Source organism: Ornithorhynchus anatinus, chromosome 5 (genome assembly GCF_004115215.2).
Source record: "Ornithorhynchus anatinus isolate Pmale09 chromosome 5, mOrnAna1.pri.v4, whole genome shotgun sequence".
NCBI classification, from domain to species: domain Eukaryota; kingdom Metazoa; phylum Chordata; class Mammalia; order Monotremata; family Ornithorhynchidae; genus Ornithorhynchus; species Ornithorhynchus anatinus.
Window position 1 is genome coordinate 69402392 of NC_041732.1, and position 25384 is coordinate 69427775.

General features: G+C 47.8%; 1 protein-coding gene across 3 annotated transcripts in view; it reads right to left on the reverse strand.

Moving 5' to 3' along the window:
• Positions 1–416: 416 nt before the first annotated feature.
• The window catches only part of CA6 (carbonic anhydrase 6), a 36596-nt gene continuing 11628 nt past the window's right edge, over positions 417–25384 (reverse strand). For 2 of the 3 annotated variants that reach the window (XM_029064596.2, XM_029064598.2), the window contains exons 4-11: positions 17950–18098; positions 15681–15776; positions 14094–14160; positions 11719–11876; positions 10257–10380; positions 8692–8781; positions 3679–3714; positions 417–1580 (exon numbers count right to left, since the gene is read on the reverse strand). In XM_029064596.2, the coding sequence (XP_028920429.1) occupies positions 961–1580; positions 3679–3714; positions 8692–8781; positions 10257–10380; positions 11719–11876; positions 14094–14160; positions 15681–15776; positions 17950–18098 (1340 nt within the window). In that variant the 3' untranslated portion in view covers positions 417–960. The remainder of the gene's footprint in view (positions 1581–3678; positions 3715–8691; positions 8782–10256; positions 10381–11718; positions 11877–14093; positions 14161–15680; positions 15777–17949; positions 18099–25384) is intronic. The other variant, XM_039912079.1, reaches the window with a different exon arrangement.

Here is a 25384-nt window from a genome sequence, read left to right on the forward strand (position 1 = left end):
TGGCAAGGAGCCAGCTTCTTTCAGGTCTGCCAAGCCTCCCAGCTCAATTCCCAAGTTAAGTGACCATTGGATGAATAAATGGGAGACCCATTATTGGCGTGATTCTAGCCTTTGTCGCAACGCCTAAGTGCTTGTCCCGGCTCTGCCACCTGCCTGCTGTGTGACCTTGGACAAGTCACTTAACTTCTCTGTGCCTCAGTTTCATCATCTATCAAATGGTGGTAAAATGCCTGTTCTCCCTCCCTCTTAGGCTGCGAAACCCATAGGGGATAGGGACTGTGTTTGATCTGATTCATTTTTATTTATCCCATTGCTTAGGACAGTGCTTGGCACATCATAAATGCTTAACAAATATCAATCAATATTTATTGAGTGCTTACTGTGTGCAGAGCACTGTATTAACCACCTGGGAGAGTACAGTATAACAGAGTTGGTAGACTCATTCCCAGCCCAGAATGTGCTTCTGACCTAGAGGGGGAGTTTAAGAAATAGAAATCACCTCATGAAAGCCCCTCTTTGACTCAGAGTTACACCAGGGGATCTGGGAATCCATGAAACAGCAAAATTTTTGCATCTGTTCATTCATTCCATTGTATTTATTGAGCACTTTGTGCAAAGCACTGATCTAAGCAGTTGGGAAAGTACAATATAACAATAGACAGACATATTCCCTACCCACTCTGTCTCCTTGCCGGCTCAGAACTGCTTCCTGCTTTTCCTAGAAGGCTACACTCTCCAGTCAGATCAGTTCAGACCCATTTAGTGGCCACATCTCCACTCAAAGAGACTCTCAGAGTGGTTTCAGGGAAGGACTGCAGGCCTCTCCTAGGGCAGAGGAAGGAAAGAGAAAGCATCTTGGCAGAGGGAAGGCACCGCAGAGGTCTGAGAGTCAGGGTTCCGGTTCTGGAAGCAGAATGGATTGTTCCCCTGATTAGGTGGGTGCGGGCCAGTCTCCTGAGCTCAGTGGCGTCCCCAGCAGCTGGAATCATAGTCCAGTCTGACCCCTCCGGACAAGCTCATTCTGGCCTCCCCCCAGGCTACCACATCTGCCTTGGCTGCAGCGGGGCCACAGCGGGCCAGAGTCGCAATGTCCTTGGGGTCCAGGACATGGCTCCAGCAGTTCACGCGGCTCATCCCACCTTCAAAGGCATCGGAGAAGACCTCCGTGAGGCCGTCCCGGTCCTTGCCAAGGATCAGCGTCCCCCCTTCCTCGATCACGTGCCCTTTCCGGAGGCTCTGCTCACCCTTCACTAGCCCGTTGACCCACAGGTGCGCCCGGCCCGAATGGGAAGCCCAGGTCGTACAGAAGTGGGTCCATGCCTCTGCCTGAGGGTGAGCAGAGAAGACTGCTGGGACTCCCCCGACCCACAGGGTCACCTGGGAGCCCACCGTGACCTCCAGCTCGCTGGGTCTGTCCAGGGTGGAGTAAGAGAAGACCGTCTGGCTGCCCCGGCCGGCGGTCCGGGCAGAGAAGCATAACGAGAAAGAGTGGAGCTTCATGGGCCGCAGGGGCCAGACTTGCACGAAGCTGGCCACGTTCTCCCGGGGAAAGTGGAAGGCAGGGAAAGCCGGAGAAAAGCCTGCAAGAGAAATGGGGCAGATGTCAGAAACTTCCACCCTCTCTTGAGGGGGGGTCCCCTCACCTCTTCCCCAGGTAGCTGGGTAGCTGGGGTTGTGGGGAAGGCACTGAGTGGGGTCTCTTGGGTTGAATCGGCTAGGGGTACCTCCGAAGTTGGCCCACTGCCGCTGTGGGCCTGCTCGACCACTCAGGAGAGGGGGAAACATGAGGACTGAAGAGACAATGCTGCTTCTAAACTAGGGCCTGGTGACTCCTGTGCCACTGGCCGCACTGGGCATCAGCTAGATGAGGTTCAATGGGACATGGCCCTCAGCAGGCTGGAGCAGTCTGAGCCAGCCATGACTGACCACCTCTGGGGGCCGGACTCCACCTTTGCATTAGGGGGGTCGCTGGGATTCCCAGCTCCATCTATGGGCAGTAATGAGTCTCCACCCGACCCCGAACCAATTCACCCCTCTGGGGCCTCAGCTGTTCCCGAAGGACTCCTCCCTCCAGGCCAATATTCTTCAAACCTGCCATGGACTTTGTCCTGCCTTGCTGAAGGGGAGAGCTGTGCCTTGCTTTTCCACAGGCAGGACTGTTGAAGGAAGACCCAAAGGAGCAATCATTCCAGTCCCCATGCTCTAAAGAGCTCAAGGAATCACCATCGTGTCAGGTAGCAAGGGCTGGCAGGACAACCAGGGCTCATGGCCAAGTCACGAGTATAACCTTTGCTCTCCAATAATAATAATAATTGTGATATTTGTTAAGCACTTACTGTGTGCCAGGCACTGTACTGAGCGCTGAGGTGAATACAAGCAAATTGGGTTGGAATCCCCTCCAATCTCCCTGCTGTCCCAAGCGCTGAGGTGGATACAAGCAAATTGGGTTGGAATCCCCTCCAGTCTCCCTGCTGTCCCATGCAGGGCAGCACTTCAGGGCTGCCTCTTCGGGATGGAGATTGGAGCTGAGAGGGACAAGGAGGCCATGGAAGAGGCAGGGTACTCAAGGGAAGGAGAGAGTTAAAGGAGGAAATCTTGCTTTTTATACTGTGGTATTTGTTAAGTGCTTACTGTATGCCAAGAACTGTACAGAGGACTGATAGATACAAGATAAATAGGTTGGAGACAGTCCTTGTCCCTGGCCCACATGGGATACACAGGGGAGGAAGTACAGGTATTTTTAATCCCCATTTTACAGATGAGGAAACTGAGGCCCAGAGAAGTTAAATGATTTGCTCAAGGTCACCCATTGGGCATGTGGTGAAGCTGGGATTAGATCCAGGCCTGTGTTCTTTTCACTAGGTCACACTGTCTCCTTCCATCGTGTAATGATGTGAATCACCCTGGGCTCTGCTCCTCCCTATGATCGGGTCTGTCCAGAGGGACAATGTGGTTTCCCAGGATGGAGGAAAGGCAGCAGACTGACAGCTTCCTCTCCATCTTCTGGCCCTGCTTCCTCCAAGCCCCTTGTGGTTTTGCCCGCCTCATCCCCGGGAGTGAGGTAGTCTAGGTGTCATGGGTGGGGGAACAGGTGAGCACTGGAGTACACTGTGTACTACCAATACAGTGCACAGCTGCTCTGGTAGCATCAGGTACTCAGGAGATGCTGTGCTGTCAGAGTTTTCAAAAAGTCTTCACTGGTGATGTTGGCTGGGGGAGCAGGGGCTGGAGTTGTTGGGGAGATAGCTGGGGGGAATGGACACCTGGGTCTCAAGAAGGGAAGTAATAGTAATAATAATGATGGTATTTGTTAAGTACTTAGGCACTGTATTAAGCACTGAGGTGGATGAAAGGTTGGACCCAGTCCTCATCCCACGCTGGACTCACAGTCTCAATCCCCATTTTACAGATGAGGTAACTGAGGCACAGAGAAGTTAAGTGACTTGCCCAAGGTCACAGAGCAGACAAGTGGCAGAGCCACATTTAGAACCCATGACCTTCTGACTCCCAGGCCCGTGCTTTATCCACTAGGCCGTACAATCTGAGATGAAGGTGGGGAACAGAGCATCTAAGGGCTGAACAGGGTGCTGAATGGGTGAGAGGGAGGCTGGGGGACAGGGCAACTGGGTTCTGGAGGAGCACTGGGTTAGGTGTGTGGGTGCTCCAATGCTCATTTACCTGGCTTGCTCCAGGGTCTGCCAGCATGCCAGGTACCTGTGGGTGGAGGTCTGGAGTTAGAGGATTGGTAAAACTGAGTCCCGCACTGCCTGGCACATGTGTTCAGGTGAGGTAAAAAGGGGAGGTTGGGAGAAAGACTCCAGATATCAATCAATTGTATTTATTAAGCGCTTACTGTGTGCAGAACACTGTACTAAGTGCTTGAGATAGTACAATCCAACAGAGTTGGTAGACACATTCCCTGCCCATAACGAGTTTCCAGCCTAGAGGGGGAGACAGACATTAATTTAAATAGATAAATTATGGATATGGGGCTGGTGTTAGGAGGGTGAGCCCACCCAAGCCCCGCCAGCCGGCCTCCTGGGGAATAAGGCCCGCTTGGACAGCAATGGCACATTAGTGCCTGGTAGTCACACCCTGCACCCTTAGATTCCCTGCACCCTAAGACACATATGTCGCATCTGGGGAAGCAGAAAGGGGGTCAGTCAAGGAGCCAAGAATGAGAGGAGGTTGTAAACCCTTTATTGGGTAGGAACTGTGTCTGAACTCCATCAACCCAATGCTTAGCACAGTGCCCAGCACACAGCAAGCACTTAATAATGATTGATTATGATTTTTATTATTATCCTCAAGGTGCTGACCAGGTACACAGTGCTATGGTACACACTTAGTTCAGATCCAATTCCTGTTCCCTGCCCCTTGAATGTTCACAGTCTATCTTGTCTCCATTTTATTGATGAGACAAGATAACGCCCTCTTGTCACTTGCCCAGAGTCACACAGAGTTGCAACTAGAATCCAAATCTTCTGACCCCCAGTGCCATGTTCTTTCCTCAAGGCCATACTCCTTCCAGGATGTCTCTCAGTTTCTGGGAACTCCAGAAGCTGCCTTGGGGAGGGCAGAGGGAGGAATGGGTGCTAAGTTATAGGCTCAGCTCCTTACTGAGGTGGAGGGGGAGAGAATAGGGTGAGATTCCAAAGTTCAAAGGAATTTGGGGGCTAGGTAGAGTGGGTGCCCCCCGACTGTGAAGAGGGCCATGTGGTGCTGTATTTACTGCATGACCCATGTAACAATGCTTTGCCAGAGGCTTCATACATTTTAGGTGGTGTGTGGATTTAGGAGAAAAGTAAGGGAGAGTTTGCTATCCCTACCACATCTTCTTCAAGAGGTCTTCTCTGACTAGGCCCCCATTTCCCCTACTCCATCTCCCTTCTGTGTCACCTATGTGTTCAGATCTCTACTCTTTGAACAGTTGAAATTGACTCCACCCTCAGCCCCATAATACTTATACATTGCCATTACCCCTTATTTATTTCTATGTCGCCTCTTCTAGACTTTATTGGCAGGGTTCTTGTCTGACAACTCTATGAGTTTTGTACTTTCCCAAGCACTTAATTCAGTGCTCTGCACACAGTAAACACTCAATAAATAACCTTGGATTCAGAGATTGATTGTTTGAGGAGCATACTGTCTAGCCAGCTCCAGAATGTCTGGGTGCAGAGGGCCGGTCAGGCTAGGGTTCCATCATCTCCTGGCTCAGGAAAGGATGGATGGAAGTTGAGTAGGGAGGAAGGGAGTTGTTGAATGGATCCAGGGAGGAGGGTGATGTTCCAGGCACTGGGGTCACCGAGGCAGCCCAAGACCGGGCATGGAGAACCCAAAGACAATGGTTGGAGTGGCAGAGATGGGTAGGGTCGGAGGAGGAAATTTATCCACCTCTGCCACCTAAAACTCAACATGAGCAAGACTGAGCTCCTCATCTTCCCTCCCAAACCCGGTCCTCTCCCAGACTTCCCTATCACCATGGATGGACCATCCTTCCCGTCTCTCAGGCCCGCAATCTCGGTGTCATCCTTGACTCGTCTCGCTCGTTCACCCCACACATCCTATCCGATATGGAGACGTGCCAGTTTCACCTTTACAATATCGCCAAGATCCGCCCTTTCCTCTCCATCCAAACGGCTACCTTACTGCTAGGGGCTCTCATTATATCCCGGCTAGACTACTGTGTCAGCCTTCTCTCTGATCTCCCTTCCTCCTCTCTAGCTCCGCTCCAGTCTATTCTTCACTCCGCCGCCCGGCTCATCTTCCTGCAGAAACGATCTGGGCATGTCACTCCCCTTCTTAAACAACTCCAGTGGTTGCCTATCAACCTCCGCTCCAAACAAAAACTCCTCACTCTAGGCTTCAAGGCTCTACATCACCTTGCCCCTTCCTATCTCTCCTCCCTTCTCTCTTTCTACCGCCCACCCCGCACGCTCCGCTCCTCCGCCGCCCACCTCCTCATCGTCCCTCGGTCTCGCCTATCCCGCCGTCGACCCCCGGGCCACGTCCTCCCACGGTCCCGGAATGCCCTCCCTCCTCACCTCCGCCAAACTGATTCCCTTCCCCTCTTCAAAACCCTACTTAAAACTCACCTCCTCCAAGAGGCCTTCCCAGACTGAGCTCCCCTTCTCCCTCTACTCCCTCTACCACCCCCCCTTCACCTCTCCGCAGCTTAACCCTCTTTTCCCCCCATTTCCCTCTGCTCCTCCCCCTCTCCCTTCCCATCCCCTCGGCACTGTACTCGTCTGCTCAACTGTATATATTTTCATTACCCTATTTATTTTGTTAATGAAATGTACATCACCTTGATTCTATTTAGTTGCCATTGTTTTACGAGATGTTCTTCCCCTTGACTCTATTTATTGCCATTGTTCTCGTCTGTCTGTCTCCCCCGATTAGACCGTAAGCCCGTCAAACGGCAGGGACTGTCTCTATCTGTTGCCGACTTGTTCATTCCAAGCGCTTAGTACAGTGCTCTGCACATAGTAAGCGCTCAATAAATACTATTGAATGAATGAATGAACCTGGGTTCTAATCCTGGCTCTGTCTCGTGTCTGCTGTGTGACCTTGGCCACGTCACTGCATTTCCTCTATGCCTCAGTTACCTCATCTGTAAAATTGGGATTAATGCTCGTTCTCTCTTTTTCTTAGATTGTGAGCCCTATGTGGGACCTGATGATCTTTGTATCTACCCCAGCACTTAGCACGGTGTTTGACAAATAGTAAGTGCTTAACAAATACCATTATCATCATTATTCCTCTCCCGAGCACTGAGTACAGTGTTCTTTACACAATAAATTCTAATTAAATATGATTGATTGATTGGTCCAAAACCAGGGTTGGAAAGCAATCAGAGGACATTGTGGTGGAAAGCCATACTGAGGCATCAGATAAACTGGGGAAACTAAAGATTGAGAAAAAAGTCTTTGGCTTTGGGCTTCGGAAGGGTTTGGAGATCCCTCTAGACTGTAAGCTCATTGTGGATAGAGATCAGGTTTACCAACTCTGTTACATTGTACTTTCCCAAGCACTTAGAACAGTGATCTGCATGCAGTAAGCACTCAACAAATATAACTGATTGATCTGGTTTCTGTTGAGTAGGTGGAAAAGTTTGAAGAGGGTGGAGGAAAGAAGTAGCGTGGCCTAGTGGAAAGAGCATGGGCCTGGGAGTCAGAAGATCTGGGTTCTCATCCCAACTCTGCCAATTGCTTGCTGTGTGACTTTGGGCAAGTCACTAAACTTCTCTGTACCTTAGACTCCTCAACTGTAAAATGGGGATTAAATCCTATTCCTTCCTACTTAGACTGTAAGCCCCATGTGGGACAGGGACTGTGTTCACCCTAGTAAATTTATATCTACCCCAGCATGTAGAACAGTGCTTGACACTTAGTAACTGCTTAACAAATACCATATAAAAGGAGAAGATCCTGGAGCAATAAATTCTGATAGAATTTTTCAAGCTCTTAAAAGCTTAGTGGAAAGAACACGGGCTTGGGAGTCAGAGGACGTGGGTTCTAATCCCATATCCACCACTTGTCTGCTGGGTGACTTTGGGCAAGTCACTTAACTTCTCTGGCCCTCAGTTACCTCTTCTGTAAAATGGGAGTTAAGACTGTGAGCCCCATGTGGGACAACCTGATTACCTTGTATCCCCCCCAGCACTTAGAACAGTGCTTGGCACATAGTAAGCGCTTAACAATGCCATCATTATTATTATTATTATTAAAGGAGGAGGGAAGATTTCTTGAAAGTAGGCTTCTGAAAGAAGGGGGAGAAAGGAAAGATCCAAATGAGAGGGATTAATAGGAAAGGAAAAGAAAGAGCTAAGGGTAAAGAGAATTTGGGGAAAGAGCATAAGTTTAGAATTCAGAGAAAGAAGGGCAGACTAAAGGTGAGGGTGAAAGGGTCAGTCAGAACTAGAATGAGAACTTATGCTTGATCAATCGTATTTATTGAACGCATACTGTGTGCAGAGCTTGGGAGAGTAAAATATAACAAAATATAACAATATAACAGACATATTCCCTGCCCATAGTGAGCTTGATCATCTTGGTTTTTGTCTTTGAAGTCTCAACATATACTTGTCTTTTGCCTCCTGAACTCTCTTTTCTAGGTCCATATTTATCTGTCTTTTCCTCATCTCCTTCTCACTCCTAACACTAACACTTTCTCTTCCACCCCAGCCTTGGTCCCCATCACTTCCTCATTGTCCCAGATTTCCCTAAGTCCTCAGTTTAGAGAAAGCAGGAATCCAAGGAAAAAATAGAGAAGAAAAAAATTACAAAATTACAACTTGAGAGCAAAATTAATTTATTGCAGCTAAAAGGGTTATAAAAGTACAGACAGATGTATAATTTATTCAGATTGATTCAAATGATTCACAGCAATATAGTCAGTGTTCCCAGAGCAACTGATTTCCATTTCCACCACTGCTTATATCTAACCTAAATATTTCCTACAACAGTCTAAGCCACATCATCACCATCATCACCAATCACCATAGCAACTCCCATGTTGTCCCAGGTACCCTTCTTCCACATGCACACATGCTGAAGGTGGGGGAAATCCAGAAGAATAATGAATCCACTGGAAGGAGTGTTTCTCAGAAAGGGAGGAGATGGAGACAGAGTGAATGCCCAGAGTTCATGTTTCAAGTTGAGGACTGGTTGTTTGGATGTCACTTCTTACCTTCGAAATTGAACAGTGCTTTTAGTTCTTTGAGTTCATTTTTGATGTCCCTCAGCGTGTTCCTGATGTCCTCATGGCAAGATTTTTGGCCTGACCAAAGAAAAGTAATTAGTAAAAGGCTTTTAAGAATTATTATTATTAATGGTAACAATAATAATTGTCACACCTCTCTGGGAGGCCTTCCCCGACTAAGCCCTCATTTCCTCTTCTCCCATTCCCTTCTGTGTCAACCTTGCACTGGGATTTGCACCCTTTATACACCCCAATCTCAGCCCCACAATGCTTATAGACATATCTGTTATTTACAGTAATGTCTGTCACCCCCTCTAAATTTTGAGTTCCCTGTGGACAGGGATGGTGACTACCAATATATTACGTTGTACTCTCCCAAGTACTTACTGCCAAGCTTTACACACAGTAAAAAGTGAATAAATGCAATTGATTGATGGATTGATTTTTAAGCACTTTCTATGTGCTAAATCCTCATTAAATACTGGGGTAGATTCAAGATAATCAAGTCAGACACAGTCCCTGTCCCATGTGAGGTCCACGTCCAAGTAGGAGGGAGAACAGGTATTGAATCCCCAGTTTATAGATGAGGAAAGTGAGATACAGAGAAGTTAAGTGACTTGCCCAACATCACATATCAGGCTAAAGAAGGAGCATGGCATAGTGGATAGAGCCTGGGAGTCAGAAGGTCATGGGTTCTAATCCTGGCTCTGCTCCTTGTCTGCTGTGTGACCTTGAGCAAGTTATTTCACTTCTCTGGGCCTCAGCTACCTCTTCTGTAAAATGGGGATTGAGACTGTGAGCCCCACATGGGACAGGGACAGGGACTGTGTCCAAGCCAATTTGCTTGTATCCACCTCAGCGCTTAGTACAGTGCCTGGTATATAGTAAATGCTTAACAGATACCATAATTATTATTATTATCAAAATGTTTACCCTGGAGTTTACCCCTACTCCTGGCCTAATCCCAGCCTGCCTGCTAGCCAAGATTTCTCGGGAAAGTCCCCAGAGGATTGGTACCTTTCCTTCACATATTCCCATAAAGAGAAATGCTCTGGAATATACAGATTGTCTCTCCCACATCCTCCCCCACCTTGTATCTTGCACCCTTTTGTAAGAATCATCTTCCACACATCTGGATTTAATAATGTTGATATTTGTTAAGCGCTTACTATGTGCAGAGCACTGTTCTAAGCGCTCGGGTAGATACAGGGTAATCAGGTTGTCCCACGTGGGGCTCACAGTTAATCCCCATTTTAGAGATGAGGTAACTGAGGCACAGAGAAGTTAAGTGACTTGCCCACAGTCACACAGAGGACAAGTGGCAAGCCGGGATTCGAACCCATGACCTCTGACTCCCAAGCCTGGACTCTTTCCACTGAGCCATGCTGCTTCTCTTTTGGAGAGATTTGGGATTTTGACTTCCAGGACTGTGTTGAGAAGATAATGAGACTTTCTCCTTTGCCCTTTTTATGTTCTCTGGATAATATGTCAGGATTTTATAAATGCCCAAAAACAATAATAAGGAGAATCACAATTGTCTTGTCTTCTCTTACCAAGAATGGTTTGGACTTGGAAGCTAGATTCCACCACACGGCTGTTGAGGGGCTGGGTCTCACGGTAATCATTGTGAATCGTGTGGTTATCATGGTCGAGCAGAGAGTTTTCCAACTTCATAATCTGCAAACACAGAGGCTACTTTAGGAGGGGTAGAGGAGGCCATTGGGTTATGTGCAAGGGCTGAGAAAGCTCCTATTCTGGAGGATTCATTCCCAGCCTTCTGGCAGAACAGGTCAGCAGAAATGACCTAGAGGTGGAAGGAAATGGAGCAGCTTCTCAAAAACATTTAGAAACAACCCTCCTTTGGGATCACAGTCAACTACTGACCATTCTCTGTTTCCACACAAGGTTCTGGGCTCTGGGTCAAGCTGCTAAGGCTGAGGAAAAAGCCACAGGAACAGGCAAGAAGACTTGACTGTAAGCTAGACTGTAGGTTTGTTATGGGTAGGGAATGTGTTTGTTTACTATTGTATTATACTCTCCCAAACGCTTAGTACAATGCTTTGCACACAGTAAGTACTCAATAAATGTGATTGACTGACTGATTGGCATGAAGACTCTCAGTCCAGGCCGTCCAGCTGACATGCTCTCCCAGCTCTGGCCCTGAAGCCCATGGATTTCTGGGGGCTTCCTGTTTCCTGACCCCTTTCCAAGACTAGGTGTCCTCCTCCTCTGTGCCTTAACATCTGGGCTATGGATTTGTGGTAGCAAGAGGAAAGGCCTCAACCAGAGGTTTTCTAACTGGGAATGCAGTCATTATGGCAAATGGCTTGGGCAAAAAATAATGGGAGTTGGATGGGAGAGGAAGGAAGATAATAATGTTGGTATTTGTTAAGCGCTTATTATGTGCAGAGCACTGTTCTGAGCACTGGGGTAGATACAGAGATCAGCTGGGAGACTGCTCCGGGTAGGGGTAGGGCCTAAAATGAAGATGGTATACATGAAGGAGAATGAGATGATAGGGGAGGCTGCTTCAGATTGATCCTTCAGGCCACAGGGCGTCTTGAAACAGATGAAAGCTTCTGGGCCAGAGTAGAGAAGTCAAGAAATAGTAGCTTGAAAATAAGTGGCACAATGAACGTAGGCCTGTTCAGAGAGCCCCCTAACTATTTCAAGCATCTGGATGGAACCTTGGGAGGGACCAGAAGTCACACATATCCACCCCCTCATTATCCCTTTTGGGGTCTTCCACAGTGCATTCATGAGCCCTCCAGCTGAGAAAGCAGGAAAAACCCCAGAGCAGGACTGAGTCTTGGATTGTGGTCGGGGAGGGGAGAGGAAGGTGGAAAGGATATAGATGGCAGACGGGAGAGAAGCAGAAGAGGAAGAGCATCAGAGCTGGAAGTGCCCCAGGGCACCCATGGAAGGAGTGAAGAATTGGACCCAGGCAACTCGTAGGAAGCCGAGGAAGGCAGGAAAGCAGCTGATACCTGACTCAGGATGGAAGATGGATGTTACCTGAGCGAGAGACACTGTGATGGGAGCATCAAAAATGGTCCAGATGACACTTTCGGAGCATGGGGGTGTAGTCAGAGAGCCGTGGTACCTGTAGAAGTCATCAATATTTTCGGGCAACATACTCAGGACATCAATGGAAGTCAGGTTAGCAGTTTGTCCTAACAGAGAAAGACAGGAGGAGCTTTAGTGTTCAAACAGTCGGCTGGCAAGTCCAGAACTGGGTCTCAGGGGGCACCTAGTGTCAGGCTGAGACAGACCAGACCCTATGCTAGAATCCCCAAGGATTTTGCCAAATGAAGATGAGATTGAAGGACAGTCATGAATTTCTCCAACCTTCCTCAATTGTTGCGCTACACCTTCCAACCAGAGATGGGCTTTTAAGTGAATGGAAGGAAAATGGCAAACTAGGCTAGTAGATGGTGAAGCTGACAAGGAGAGAGGAAAATTCTGTAGTTGAGATCTTAGCAACCGGGACCAGATTGGCCATGCCCTGTGAGTTGACCAACTCCTGGTCCTGCCACATCCTCCAGGTAATTGCCAAAACATCACAGAATCAGGGTAATCTCCCCCATTAGATTCTCAGCAGCTTGAGGACAGGCGTTGTATGTTTCGCTTTTGGTATACTCTCATTCAGCAGGCTCGCAATAAATTCCACCAATCGATTGATTGCATGTAGGTAGCTACCTTACCTGAACCCAGTACAGTATTTAAACCATAGTTGATGCCAACGGAAGCAGAAGCAGTATGCTGGCACTAAGCCACTGGGTCCAATTTTCACTTTGCTTCTGAGTCTCTCTGCTGAAGGGTTGTGGGACAGGGAGGAAAGGTGAATGAGAGAATTCACTAGAAATCCCTGGTTTGGACCCCAGCCTGGACAGAGCCAGTCTAATTTTGGCACCACCAAGGGCTTGCAGAGATTGCCCCCGGCAGACAAAGCCACTCCTTTCTTGAGTCGGTCCAGAGCCCTGCTTGCAATTGCAATTGCACTGGACACTCCCTCAGTGGGAAGTGGATGGTCAGCTGGCTGTTGGTTGGGATGACTGTCAGGCAAGCTGGTCACTGGGAGCCTTGCCGAAGGCAGCCATCTCATAGCCCCAAATCCCCCTCTGCCCATCTCAAGCTGCTCCCTGTCACCAGAGCCAGGACTCTGAATGCAAACTTCCGTACATTATGTCCCCTGCAGTGCCAAGTAGTGTGTGACCTCAGGTCAGGGCCTTTGCCTCTGGGCATTCCTTTCTTTTCCATAAGTTTGGAAGTTGTTCCCTGCCTCTCTCCTCCTCACAGAGGCCTCCTGAGAATTTGTTAGCGTCTTTGACAAAATCTGCCAAGTGCATTGGGCCCTCTGGGGAGAGGTGTCATGTAAATACCAGGATGTGGTGGTTATTGATGAGAAAATGTGCTCCAGGACTTAGAGAAAACCACAAAGTAAACACAAGGTGCCAGGATCTTCTGGCTACAGACAGACGCGGCACAGCTGCACTGGGGGATCCAGCTACTCTCTCCAGACTTAGAGAGAGGGGGCATCCTGGAGACCAAAAGAGGCCCTGCCCAGGGAGTCTGGTGTGGGAGACAGTTATGGGTGGCAGGCCTGCTCTTTCTACCTTTGTTTTGAGAACCAAAGCTTCCTGCAAAACGTCCTCCATAGGCCCTGCCGGCCTAGAAATGAGTATGAGTCTCTGGAGAAGAAGGTTGTCGCTGTCAGAGACAGCCTGTGGGTGGAGGGGCTGAGAAAACTTCTAGCAACACCCCTGTCATTCAATAATGGAAATGGCAGGATTTGCCCTTGTGATATCAGCAGCAAAATGAGTGTCCCACTTGTCAGCAAGAACTGGGTGCCAGCCCTTCCAAGGTGCATGAAACTTCCGGAGCAAAGGGGAGGAGAACTGAGTTGGGACTCCCCGCTTCCCCCAGGCTTCTGAACACTAAGAGCTCTGTTGCCCTGGACCATAGATGCTGCAGGAGTCAGGGCCTGGGAGCCAGAAGGACCTGGGTTCTAATCTCTGCTCTGCCACATGTCCACTGTGTGACCTTGGGCAAGTCACTTAACTTTTCCATGCCTCAGTTACCTCATCTGTAAAATAGGGATTTGGACATGGACTCTGTCCAATCTGATAAGCTTTTATCTACCCCAGAGCTTAGTACAGTGCCTGGAACACAGTAGGCATTTGACAAATACCATAAAAAAAAAAAAGCAGAGCATCGTGGAGTTCACATCCCAAGAAAGAGCTTTCTTTGCCATAGGACCCTGCCTGTGTCTTCAGAGGAAGATCAGTTGGCAAGATGCTGCCTTTATTTTCAGACTCCTTGCCCCACTTCTTTTACTTCCTCCCTTTCCCTTGTGCTTAGAGACCTGAATAGAGATCCCAGAAGTGTACCTGCATATTTGATATTGGCCAGGTGCTTCAGGAATTGGCTGTAGTAAGTATTCTCTGCATTCCCAGCCTGTAGAAAGAATGCAAATCAGGGATTAGAGTCAGGGGCAGGGAGGCCTCTAACTTTGTTCCTTGGATTCATCTGTTTGTCTTCCCAGAGAAGAGGTGGGGAGGAGGAGCTAAAAGGGAAAACCCAGGAATCCTTTTCATCTTTGCCTTTGCTTGGCTGGACAAATCACTCATCATGGCCCAGTTTCCTCATTTTTAAAATGGGAACACCACCAATGTTTGAGAACTTCCAAGAAGTCTGTGCCTGTCACGTCAGAGCTTCGGAATAACAAAAGAAGTAAGTCTTTTTGGTTTTTTTTTTTAAAAGTTCCTTTCAGGCTTCAGATCCTTTTTTAAGTAATGCAACTTAATAAGGCACCTGGATTTCAGATCAGGCCTCTGGTAGGGAGGTATCAATAAGTGAAAAAGAGCCCTGAGCACTCCAAGAGGGTTCCTTGGTGTTGATTTGATTTGTTGAAGGAGACAGAAGAGTGCTGTCCGTGGTTTTAGTCAATGGCTTTCCTTCCTCTGTACACCTACACTGACTCTCTCCGAGACATGGGGCAGGTCTATTCTGATATTTGTTTGAGTTCATCTCTCTTAAGATCATAAAAGGGTTTCCACTACCACATCCATTCTCTCTCTTGATGCTCAAAGCAGCGTGGCTGCCCCTACTGTCAGCAAGAACAGGTCCCCAGCCCTTGCAGGGTGCATGGACCTTCCTGAGCAAAGAGGGGAGCTAAGTTGGAACCTCACTGGGTTTCTGAACACTAAGAGCTCTCTTGCCCCACATCATGGAAACAGTATGACCTTGTTGAAAGAACACAGGCTTGAGAGTCAGAGGACCTGAGTTCTTATCCTGACTCCACCACTCGTCTGGTGTGGGAGGCTGGGCAAATCACTTAACTTTTCAGCGCCTCAGTTTCCTCATTTATAAAATAAGGATGAAAATCTTCCTCCCCCTTAGACTGGGAATCTCTCGTGAGGCAGGGACTGTGTCTGAACTGATTGTAACTACCCCAATACTTAGTTCAGTACTTGGCACAGAGTAAGTGCTTTACTAATATCACAGTTACCAGCTCAAGGACAGTGGAGGAGAGGAGGAAGGAAACCAGTCCCTCTAAGCCCTGAATGGGCTGTTGGGCTGCAGGTACTGGAAAAAATGAACACATGCTATCTCTCTCTGGCTCTGGATAATCAAGCGTTAAATTGGATACTGCCCACCTGGTCCACTTTGCTTTTCCACCCCACCCACTACCCAAGGTGGGAAAAGACAAGTCTGGCTGAAAGTATTATTCCAATGTGAGAGAAGGAGTATCCTCTATTTCCCAAGAACTTGTTTGGTACCCATTCCCAGAACTTTATTTTTCAAACACCAGGGCTGTGGCTGACTTCCGAGACAGCCTACTCTTCTGGAATACTGGGAGGTCAGCAGCTCGGGGCTCTTTCTCTGCCACGTTCACAGATCACTCTAGCAGCCTCCATCGACTGAGCCTGGCCAAACCCCCTCGTTTATCCCAACCAGACCCAGTTCCAACCTACCACAAACAGGGCTGCCAACACTGCCAGGCCATTGGGCTGATGTAAGGCGTCTTCATAGCTGGCATATTGATCAGAGTTATAATGGACAATGTGCAACTGTGGAAAGGAGGCAAAATCAGGTTAAGGTTGAGGCTCAAAGTCTCCATATGCGCTGTGCTGAAATGAGAACTAATGCTTCAATGCCAAAAGGCAGAAGAAAGAACTCAGCTTAGGGCTTAATAGTTGAAGCTTCCATTACCCCAACGCTCCTTCCCACAAGCCCTCATTCCTTCTGGGATTCTGGGAAGAGCAAACCCTGATCACTCAAAGACTAATACTCTGTTGGAAGTGAGGCAGATGTAGGAGCCGAGATAGGCCTGTTATCTCTAGCCTCACTCCAGTTCTTTTCTCCTGACTGATATTGACTCCCATCTAGAAAAGACCCCTTGATTATTATTATCATTATTATTATTATGCTATTTGTTAAGCACTTACTATGTGTCAGGCACTGTATTAAGTGCTGGGGTGGATACAAGCAAATCAGGTTGGACACAATCCCCAAATCAGGTTGGACTCAATCTCAATCCCCATTTTACAGATGAAGGAAGTCAGGCACAGAAAAGTGAAATGACTTGCCCAAGGTCACACAGCAGACAAATGGTGGACCCAGAATTAGCTCAGAATCCCACATCATCAAAGATGTCACCCAATCCAAGCTCTGCCCTTGAAGCTGAGCTGTTTCAGCAAAGACTCAAGACTAGTTGGACAGACATTAACAGAGGGATCCTGAGTTGGACACAGGCAATGAGGAAGAATTCTTCTCTTGAACCTGCTGACCCTGTCTGTGATCCTTCCCAAATCTCCTGAGGCACAGCCACAGAGTGTGATGAACACTAACAGGTGGATTCTTTCAGTAAACTTTTGATATTTTAATAGACAGAAATCTGGATCTACAAAAATCAAGGGAGAGCCCAAGGCAAGAGTAATAGGGCAATGAAGGGGCAGGGGTGGCCAGGGTGAGTCTGCGGTGATTATAAGGATGAATTGTCCTTTCTGACTGAGATGAACCAGACTCAGACTGTGGAATGAAAAGGGCCCATCCAGTGAATGCAGCTGGCTTTGAGCCAGTCTGCCTAGGTGGTCAGGGTGATGGGGAGTGGAAATATGACCAGAGCAGGGCTCCTTTCCCTTAATTATGCTTCCTCTTCCTCCCACCTCTTGATCACAGCCTGGGTCAATTTCAGCCCAGAAAAGCAGGTGGTCTAATGGAAAGAGCACAGGCCCAAGAGTCAGAGGACCTGGGTCCTATTGCAGCATAGTTCAGTGGAAAGAGCACGGGCTTGGGAGTCAGAGGTCACAAGTTTGAATCCCGACTCTGCCACTTGTCAGCCACTTGTCAGCTGTGTGACTGTGGGCAAGTCACTTAACTTCTCTGTGCCTCAGTTACCTCATTGGTAAAATGGGGATGAAGACTGTGAGCCCCACATGGGACAACCTGATTACCCTGTATCTACCCAGTGCTTAGAACAGTGCTCTTCACATAGTAAGTGCTTAACAAATACAAACATTATTATTATTATTATTATTATTATTATTATTATTCCCACTGCCTATTACCTGCTATGTAACCTTGGGCAAGTCACTTAACTTCTCTGTACTTCAGTTACCTCATCTGTAAAACGGGTATTAAATCCTACTCCATCCTACCTAGACTGTGAGCCCGATGTGGGATAGGGACTGTGTCCAACCTGAGTATTTTGTATATACCCTGGAATTTAGGACAGAGCTTGGCCCATAGTAAGCACTTAACAAGTACCATTAAAAGAAAAAGAGCAGCAGCATAGGGTAATAAGAGTGAGTTGGGCATTCAGGGTCATCATAATGGGCTCCCTTGATGTTGCTGGGCACAAGGTAGCTGTCTCTTGTGCCCAAATACTGCAGCAGAGCTGGGTATGATGAGGGTTTAGCGAAGCACCAACAAAACATGGCGGTGGAACTGGGGCATGGCAGGAGTGAACGAGGACTGTACTTTACTAATGATAAAGGTGAACCCAGGAAGTGCGGGCAAAACCCTACTTACTAAATGTTTTCATTCCTATTGTCCCCCTTCTAGACTGTACGTTCCTTGTGGGCAGGAAACAAATCTACCAACTCTATTGTATTGTACTTTCCCAAGTGCTTAGTATAATGCTCTGCACACAGTGAACACACAAGGAATCCCATAGATGACAAGCTTATGACCAAAACCTGCTGCCAAGGAGAACAGGTATGGGCCCGATCCTACAGGTACCTCGGCAATGTGTCTCATCCCGTCCATCGTGTGCTCGGAGCCACTGGTTTCTGAGCTCTGTCCGCCCCAGTGAAAGTGCAGCTGCACTGCAGTGTAGGTCCCGGGCAGCCCATTGGTGATCTGCATGGTGGGTGGCAGGTTGATTTGGACTGGAAGAGAAGAGAAAGGGGCGGTTGTTTACAGATGGGACGCGGTCTAGCCGGTTCTTGTAGGCAAGACAGCCCAGAGACACCCATCCGTTAGGCCAGAGCATGCCAGTGACTGAGGCTAAAACATTGCACTGGGAAAGAACGGTGATTCTCCTTTACCCCAAGGAGGAAGGGGAAGAAGGCTGGTAAATTGTTTCTGCATGTTTTGGGGGGTGATTAGGCTTAAGCATACCCCTGCCATACTCCTTACCATCGGCTTTAAAAGACTTAATCAGCTCACCCCCTCCTGCCTCACCTCACTGATCTCCTACTACCACCCAGCCTTCACACTCCATCCTCTAGTGCCAGTTTATTCACTTTGCTATCTCATCTATTTCATCTATCTCGCTGCCGACCCCTTTCCCATGTCCTTCCCCTATACTGGAACTCCCTCCCCCTCCATACATTCCAAACAACCACCCTCTCTACCTTCAAAGCATTATTAAGGTCACATCTCCTCCAAGAGGCCTTCCCTGATTAAGTTCATTCAATAGTATTTATTGAGCGCTTACTATGTGCAGAGCACTGTACTAAGCGCTTGGAATGAACAAGTCGGCAACAGATAGAGACAGTCCCTGCCGTTTGACAGGCTTACGGTCTAATCGGGGGAGACGGACAGACAAGAACAATGGCGATAAACAGAGTCAAGGGGAAGAACATCTTGTAAAAACAATGGCAACCAAATAGAATCAAGGCGATGTACATTTCATTAACAAAATAAATAGGGTAATGGAAATATATACAGTTGAGCGGACGAGTACAGTGCTGAGGGGATGGGAAGGGAGAGGGGGAGGAGCAGAGGGAAAGGGGGAAAAGAGGGTTTAGCTGTGGAGAGGTGAAGGGGGGGTGGTAGAGGGAGTAGAGGAAGAAGAGGAGCTCAGTCTGGGAAGGCCTCTTGGAGGAGGTGAGTTTTAAGTAGGGTTTTGAAGAGGGGAAGGGAATCAGTTTGGCGGAGGTGATGAGGGAGGGCGTTCCAGAACCGCGGGAGGACGTGGCCCGGGGGTCGACGGCGGGATAGGCGAGACCGAGGGACGGTGAGGAGGTGGACGGCAGAAGAGCAGAGCATGCGGGGTGGGCGATAGAAAGAGAGAAGGGAGGAGAGATAGGAAGGGGCAAGGTGATGTAGAGCCTTGAAGCCTAGAGTGGGGAGTTTTTGTTTGGAGCGGAGGTTGATAGGCAACCACTGGAGTTGTTTAAGAAGGGGAGTGACATGCCCAGATCGTTTCTGCAGGAAGATGAGCCGGGCAGCGGAGTGAAGAATAGACCGGAGCGGGGGCGAGAGAGGAGGAAGGGAGGTCAGAGAGAAGGCTGACACAGTAGTCGAGCCGGGATATAACGAGAGCCCGTAGCAGTAAGGTAGCTTGTTCCCCCTGCTCACTTTCCCTTCTGCATTTGTCTATACATTTCAATATGACTTTTAGACACTTGATATTCATCCCAACCCCACGGCTCTTTTTTTTAAAAAGTATTTTTTTAAGTGCTTACTGTACATCAAATATCAAATACTGTTCTAAGCACTGGAGTAGACACAAGTGAATTAGGTTGGACACAATCCCTGTCCCACTTGGGACTCACAGCCTGAGTAGGAGGGAGAACAGGAGAACTGAGGCCCAAAGAAGTTAAGTGACATACCCAAGTTCACACAGCAAGCATTTGACAGAGCCACGATTAGAGCCCAGGTCTTCTGACTCCCGTACCCGTGCTCTTGCCACTAGGCCACTGCTGCTTATACATATCTTTAAATTATGTTTTATAAATTACTTATTTATATTGTCTGACCCCCTAGACTGTAAGCATGTTATGAGCAGGGAACGTGTCTGCTAATTCTGTTGTATTGTATTCTGCCCAGCACTTAATACAGTGCTCTGCACACAATATGCACTCCATAAATCCCATTGATTGATTGATTAATTCTGCCAGAAGGTTATCTCCATCTTGGAAATCCTCACTCCTTCAATCAATCAATCATTTATTGAATTCTTACTAAGTGCCAAGCACTATATTAAGCACTTGGGAGGGTAAATACAACAGAATCAGCACACACTTTCCCTGCCCATAAAGAGTTTATAGCCTAGAGGGAGAGGCAGACATTAATATGGATAAATAAATAATTTATAATATATTATTTAAAGATATGTACATAAGTCTGAGGTAAGTGGGGGTATGGTGATTATCAAGTGTTCAAAGGTCACAGATTGAAGTGCTTAGACAATGCAGAAGGGAAAGAGAGCCAGGGAAAAGAGGGTTTAATCTGGGAATGCCTTTTGGAGGAAATGTGACCTTAATAATGTTTTGCTATGGAGAGAGTGGTGGTCTGGCATAATGGAAGGGGAGGGACCTCTGGGTTAGAGGGATGACGTGGCAAAGGGCTCAGTGCCTAGATAGCCGAGATTAGGTCACATTGAAAAAGATGGCATTAGAGGAACAGTGTGAGGGCTGGGCAGTAGTAGGAAATTAGTGAGGTAAGGTGTTGTTTTCCAGGCTGGCTAGAACCCATATAAAGCTACTCTTGAGATAACTCTCCCAAGTCTCTCTTCCTGATCGCAGAAGGTTTGATTATCTGATCAGCAAAAGCAAAAGATAGATGGGAGGTTCTTCCGTCTGTTCCAGAGATTCTCTCAAACCCACCACCCTGACTTTACCTTGGTGTGCTTGCCCTAGGGCTTCTGGAAGTCACAGACCCCTAGCACCATCTTGGCTCAATTCCTGTCTGGTGACCAGAAGTCTCGCTTTAGCCAGAACCATCATGATTTGCATGATTCTATTCTGCCATCCAGACTACCTTGGACAGGAAGGGAGTGTCACTAGCATGGTAAATTGCTAAATACGACTCTGGCCAGGGAGTTAATGTTTTCAAAAGAGTGATTTAGAGCTTAAACTAATCATCCTTTTCACTAGGCTTGCCTCCGCTTAAAAAATGCCAGGTCCAGCCTCCTCCTTGCTCCCGCCCCAGCACTAATCCTATGGCCAAAGCTACAGAAGTGGCTCCCTCAAGCTGGCTGTTCTTAAAATGAATGCAGCTCCTGGGAGTGATGTGGCTGAATCCGAGGTTGAATAGAGCAGAACACAGAGGCCCAGGTTCCCAACATGCTTGACATGCTTGGAGCAATATCAGCCACTGCTCTGAAATGCTGTATTTCATGTGAAAGTGGTTGAAAGAATGGGGCAAGTTCAGTGCCGCAGAACCAACTTTAAAATCAATGTCTGAGTCTAAAGGCCTGAGCCAGAAATCGATTCAGAGACAAAAAAGGGAAAAAAGGGAATAGATAAATCATCAGGCAAGCTAATTTACAGGTAGGGGAGCAGACAACACTGACACATCGAATTTCCTAAATGAATAGTTAGCACTGAGGGATAATAAGAGATTTTAACAATTATGCTTCTCAAAAATACAATTGCCACTCCCTTTCCTAGGAGTCAGAAGGTCTCAATCCCTGAGACTGGCTGACGTCACACCACGGGCCAGGCAGAGGGGCCACATTCCTGTCTCCAGTCTCTCCCCTCTCCGGTCCGAACTTCATTCAGCTGCCTAGTCCGTTTTTGTAAAATGTCTTTCTACACAAATCTCCCCACTCCCCCAAAACCCACCAATGGTTACCTACTTCTCTCCGCTTCAAGCAGAAACTCCAGACCAATAGCTTTCAAGCACTCAATTAGCTCTCTCCCTCCTACTTATCCACTCTCCTCTCCCATCACATTTGCTTTGTTCCTCTCAAGTCAGCCTATTCATTATGCTTTGTTTTTAACTCTGCCATTATCAAACTCTTGCTCACCCACCTTCCCACCTGGAACTCTCTCCACCTTTACATCCAGCAGACCACTGCTCTCCCCATTTTCTAAGCCCTTCTGAAATCACATTTTCTCCAGGAGGCCTTCCCTGATTAATCTCTCATCTTCTCACCCCACATCCCCCTCTATTGTCACTTCAGCATTTCCACATAACCTAAGCATTTGAGTACTCAACTCCCTCTACCTTGTGCCCTGTGACACTTAATAATAATAATAATGGAATTGGTTAAGCACTTACTATGTGCCAAGCACTGTTCTAAGTACTGGGGTAGATATAAGGTAATCTGGTTGTCCCACGTGGGGCTCACAGTCTTAATTCCCATTTTACAGATGAGGCACAGAGAAGATAAGTGGCTTGCCCAAGGTCACACAGCAGACAAGTGTACATATATCTTTAGACTCTCATTTCCACCTGTCTGTAATTCATTTTAGTGTCTGTGTCCCCTGTTAGATTGCTAGCTCCTTGAGAGGAGGAATCTTATCAGTAATTCTACTTGGTTTGGCCGAGAGCTTTATAACATAGTGCTCTGCCCACTGGTAAGTGCTCAATAAATACATTGATTGATTAGAAGGATCATCGAGGGAAATTACCCATTGCTGTATGTGGTCCTGCTGAAATAATAATAATGTTGGTATTTGTTAAGCACTTACTATGTGCAGAGCACTGTTCTAAGCACTGGGGAGATACAGGGTAATCAGGTGGTCTCACGTGAGGCTCACAGTCTTAATCCCCATTTTACAGATGAAGGAACTGAGGCACAGAGAAGTTAAGTGACTTGCCCACAGTCACACAGCTGACAAGTGGCAGAGCTGGGATTCAAACCCATGACCTCTGACTGCTAAACCTGGGCTCTTTCCACCGAGCCATGCTGCTTAGGCCTGAAAAATCTCACGTTCTTATTTAATACCTTCGAGTTTTAACTTTCAGCCACCTTTTGACTCTAACTAGCTATCCAGCCCATGTGTAACCCAGATAATTTACTTTCCCTCTCTTCCCTCCAGCTGTCTGCCTTTCTAGAGCTTGGTGCCAGTTAAAAGCGTTGTCCTAGGCCATGCTGACTTCCTGCTCCAGGAGGGTGATGATTAGGTTTACCTGGGATAGAAAGGGCACCACTTCTACAACTATTACTAATAATACATGGTGATTGTTGAGCATTTACAGTGTGCCAAGCACTATGTCAAGCTCTGGGGTAGATAAGATATAGAACCAATCCCAAATGGGGTTCACAGTCTAGAGGGAAGGGAGAACCGGTATTTTATCCCCATTTTACAGATGAGAAAACGGAGGCACTGAGCCAGTTAAGGGACTTGCCTAAAGTCACACAGCAGCCAAGTAGTGGAGACGGGATTAGAATCTTGGTCTCCTGTCTCCCAGGTCTGTGCTTTTTCTTCTAAGCCTCATTCCACTTGGCCTGACTCCAAGAGGGGAGCTACCCCACAGGATGAGGGTTCCAGTGGGGGAGGAGTGTCTGTTCACGGGGAGAGGAGATGAAACCCCAATCAACCCCAGAAGAAAGTTTTTCAGGGAAGTGGTTGGAAGTCATGACAAAATGAGAGTTTTTCATGATCTGAAAATCGAGTCTCCTCATTCCCCACTTCTGTAGGAAATTGAGAGTTGCTGTTCTTTCCACTGGGATTTCACTTTTTTTTTTTTTTTTTGCCCCCTTCGCCTACTCCCCAAAGGTGGTCGCTGATTCCCACTGTGACAGGGTTACAAATGGGAAAAGACAGGCTGGAACAGTTTACAAGCCTCATCCAAGTCCCCAGATAATTTGTTGGTGGAAGCTGGAGCCCCCCTGCTCTGCTGACACTGGGAAAGGGGTTCAACAGTGACTCATCATTGACTCAACAGGGACTCATCAACAATGAGTTGATCACTAGAAGAAAACCAGCGTGTCCTGGTGTAAAGAAGATGGGCCTAGGAGTCAGAAGGACCTGGGTTCTAATTCTGGCTCCACCACTTGTATGCTGTGTGACCTTGGTTAGGTCAGTTAACATGAGAAGCAGCATGGCTCAGTGGAAAGAGCACGGGCTTTGGAGTCAGAGGTCATGAATTCGAATCCCAGCTCTGCCACTTGACAGCTGTGTGACTGTGGGCAAGTCACTTCACTTCTCTGGGCCTCAGTTACCCCATCTGTAAAATGGGGATGAAGACTGTGAGCCCCATGAGGGACAGCCTGATCACCTTGTATCCCCCCCAGCGCTTAGAACAGTGCTCTGCACATAGTAAGCGCTTAACAAATACCAACATTATTATTATAACTTCTCCGTGCCTCAGTTACCTCATCTGCAAAACGGGGTTAGACTGTGAGCACCATGTGGGACAGGAACCGTGTCCAATACAATTTGCTTGTATCCAACCCAGTGTTTAGTACAGTACCTGGCACAGAGCAAGCACTGAACAAATACCACCATTATTATAATTATGGTGCTTAAAAAATACCATAGAAAAAAGAAACCACTTTTCATTCATTCATTCATACAATAGTACTTTTTGAGCGCTTACTATGCGCAGAGCACTGTACTAATCGCTTGGAATGTACAATTCGGCAACAGATAGAGACAATCCCTGCCCATTGACGGGCTTACAGCCTATTCGGGGGAGACAGACAAAAATAATAGCAATAAATAGAATCAAGGGGATGTACATCTCATTAACAAAATAAATAGGGTAATAAAAATATACATATAAGCAGAGGAGCACAGTGCTGAGGGGAGGGCAAGGGGGGGGGAGCAGAGGGAAAGGGGGAGAAAAGGGGGCTTAGCTGAGGGGAGGTGAAGGGGGGGCAGAGAGGGACCAGAGGGAAAAGGGGAAGCTCAGTCTGGGAAGGCCTCTTGGAGGAGGTGAGCTCTCAGTAGGGCTTTGAAGAGGGGAAGAGAGTTAGTTTGGCGGAGGTGAAAAGGGAGGGCATTCCAGGACAGCAGGAGGATGTGGGCCAGGGGTTGATGGCGGGATAGGTGAGAACGGGGGATGGTGAGGAGGTGGGTGGCAGAGGAGCGGGGCCTGCGGGGTGGGTGGTAGAAAGAGAGAAAGGAGGAGAGGTAGGAGGGGGCAAGGTGATGGAGAGCCTTGAAGCCTAGACTGAGAAGTTTTTGTTTCATGCGGAGGTTGATAGGCAACCACTGGAGGTTTTTAAGAAGGGGAGTGACATGCCCAGAGCGTTTCTGCAGGAAGATGAGCCAGGCAGAAGAATGAAGAATAGACTGGAGCTGGGAGAGATAGGAGGAAGGGAGATCAGACAGAAGGCTGACACAATAATCCAGCCGGGATACTATGAGAGCCTGTACCAGTAAGATAGCCGTTTGGGTGGAGAGGAAAAGGCGGATCTTGGCAATATTATAAAGGTGAGACCAGCAGGTCTTGGTGACGGATTGGATGTGTGGGGTGAATGAGAGAGCCGAGTCAAGGATGACACCAAGGTTGCGGACTTGAGAGATGGAAAGGATGGTCGTACCAT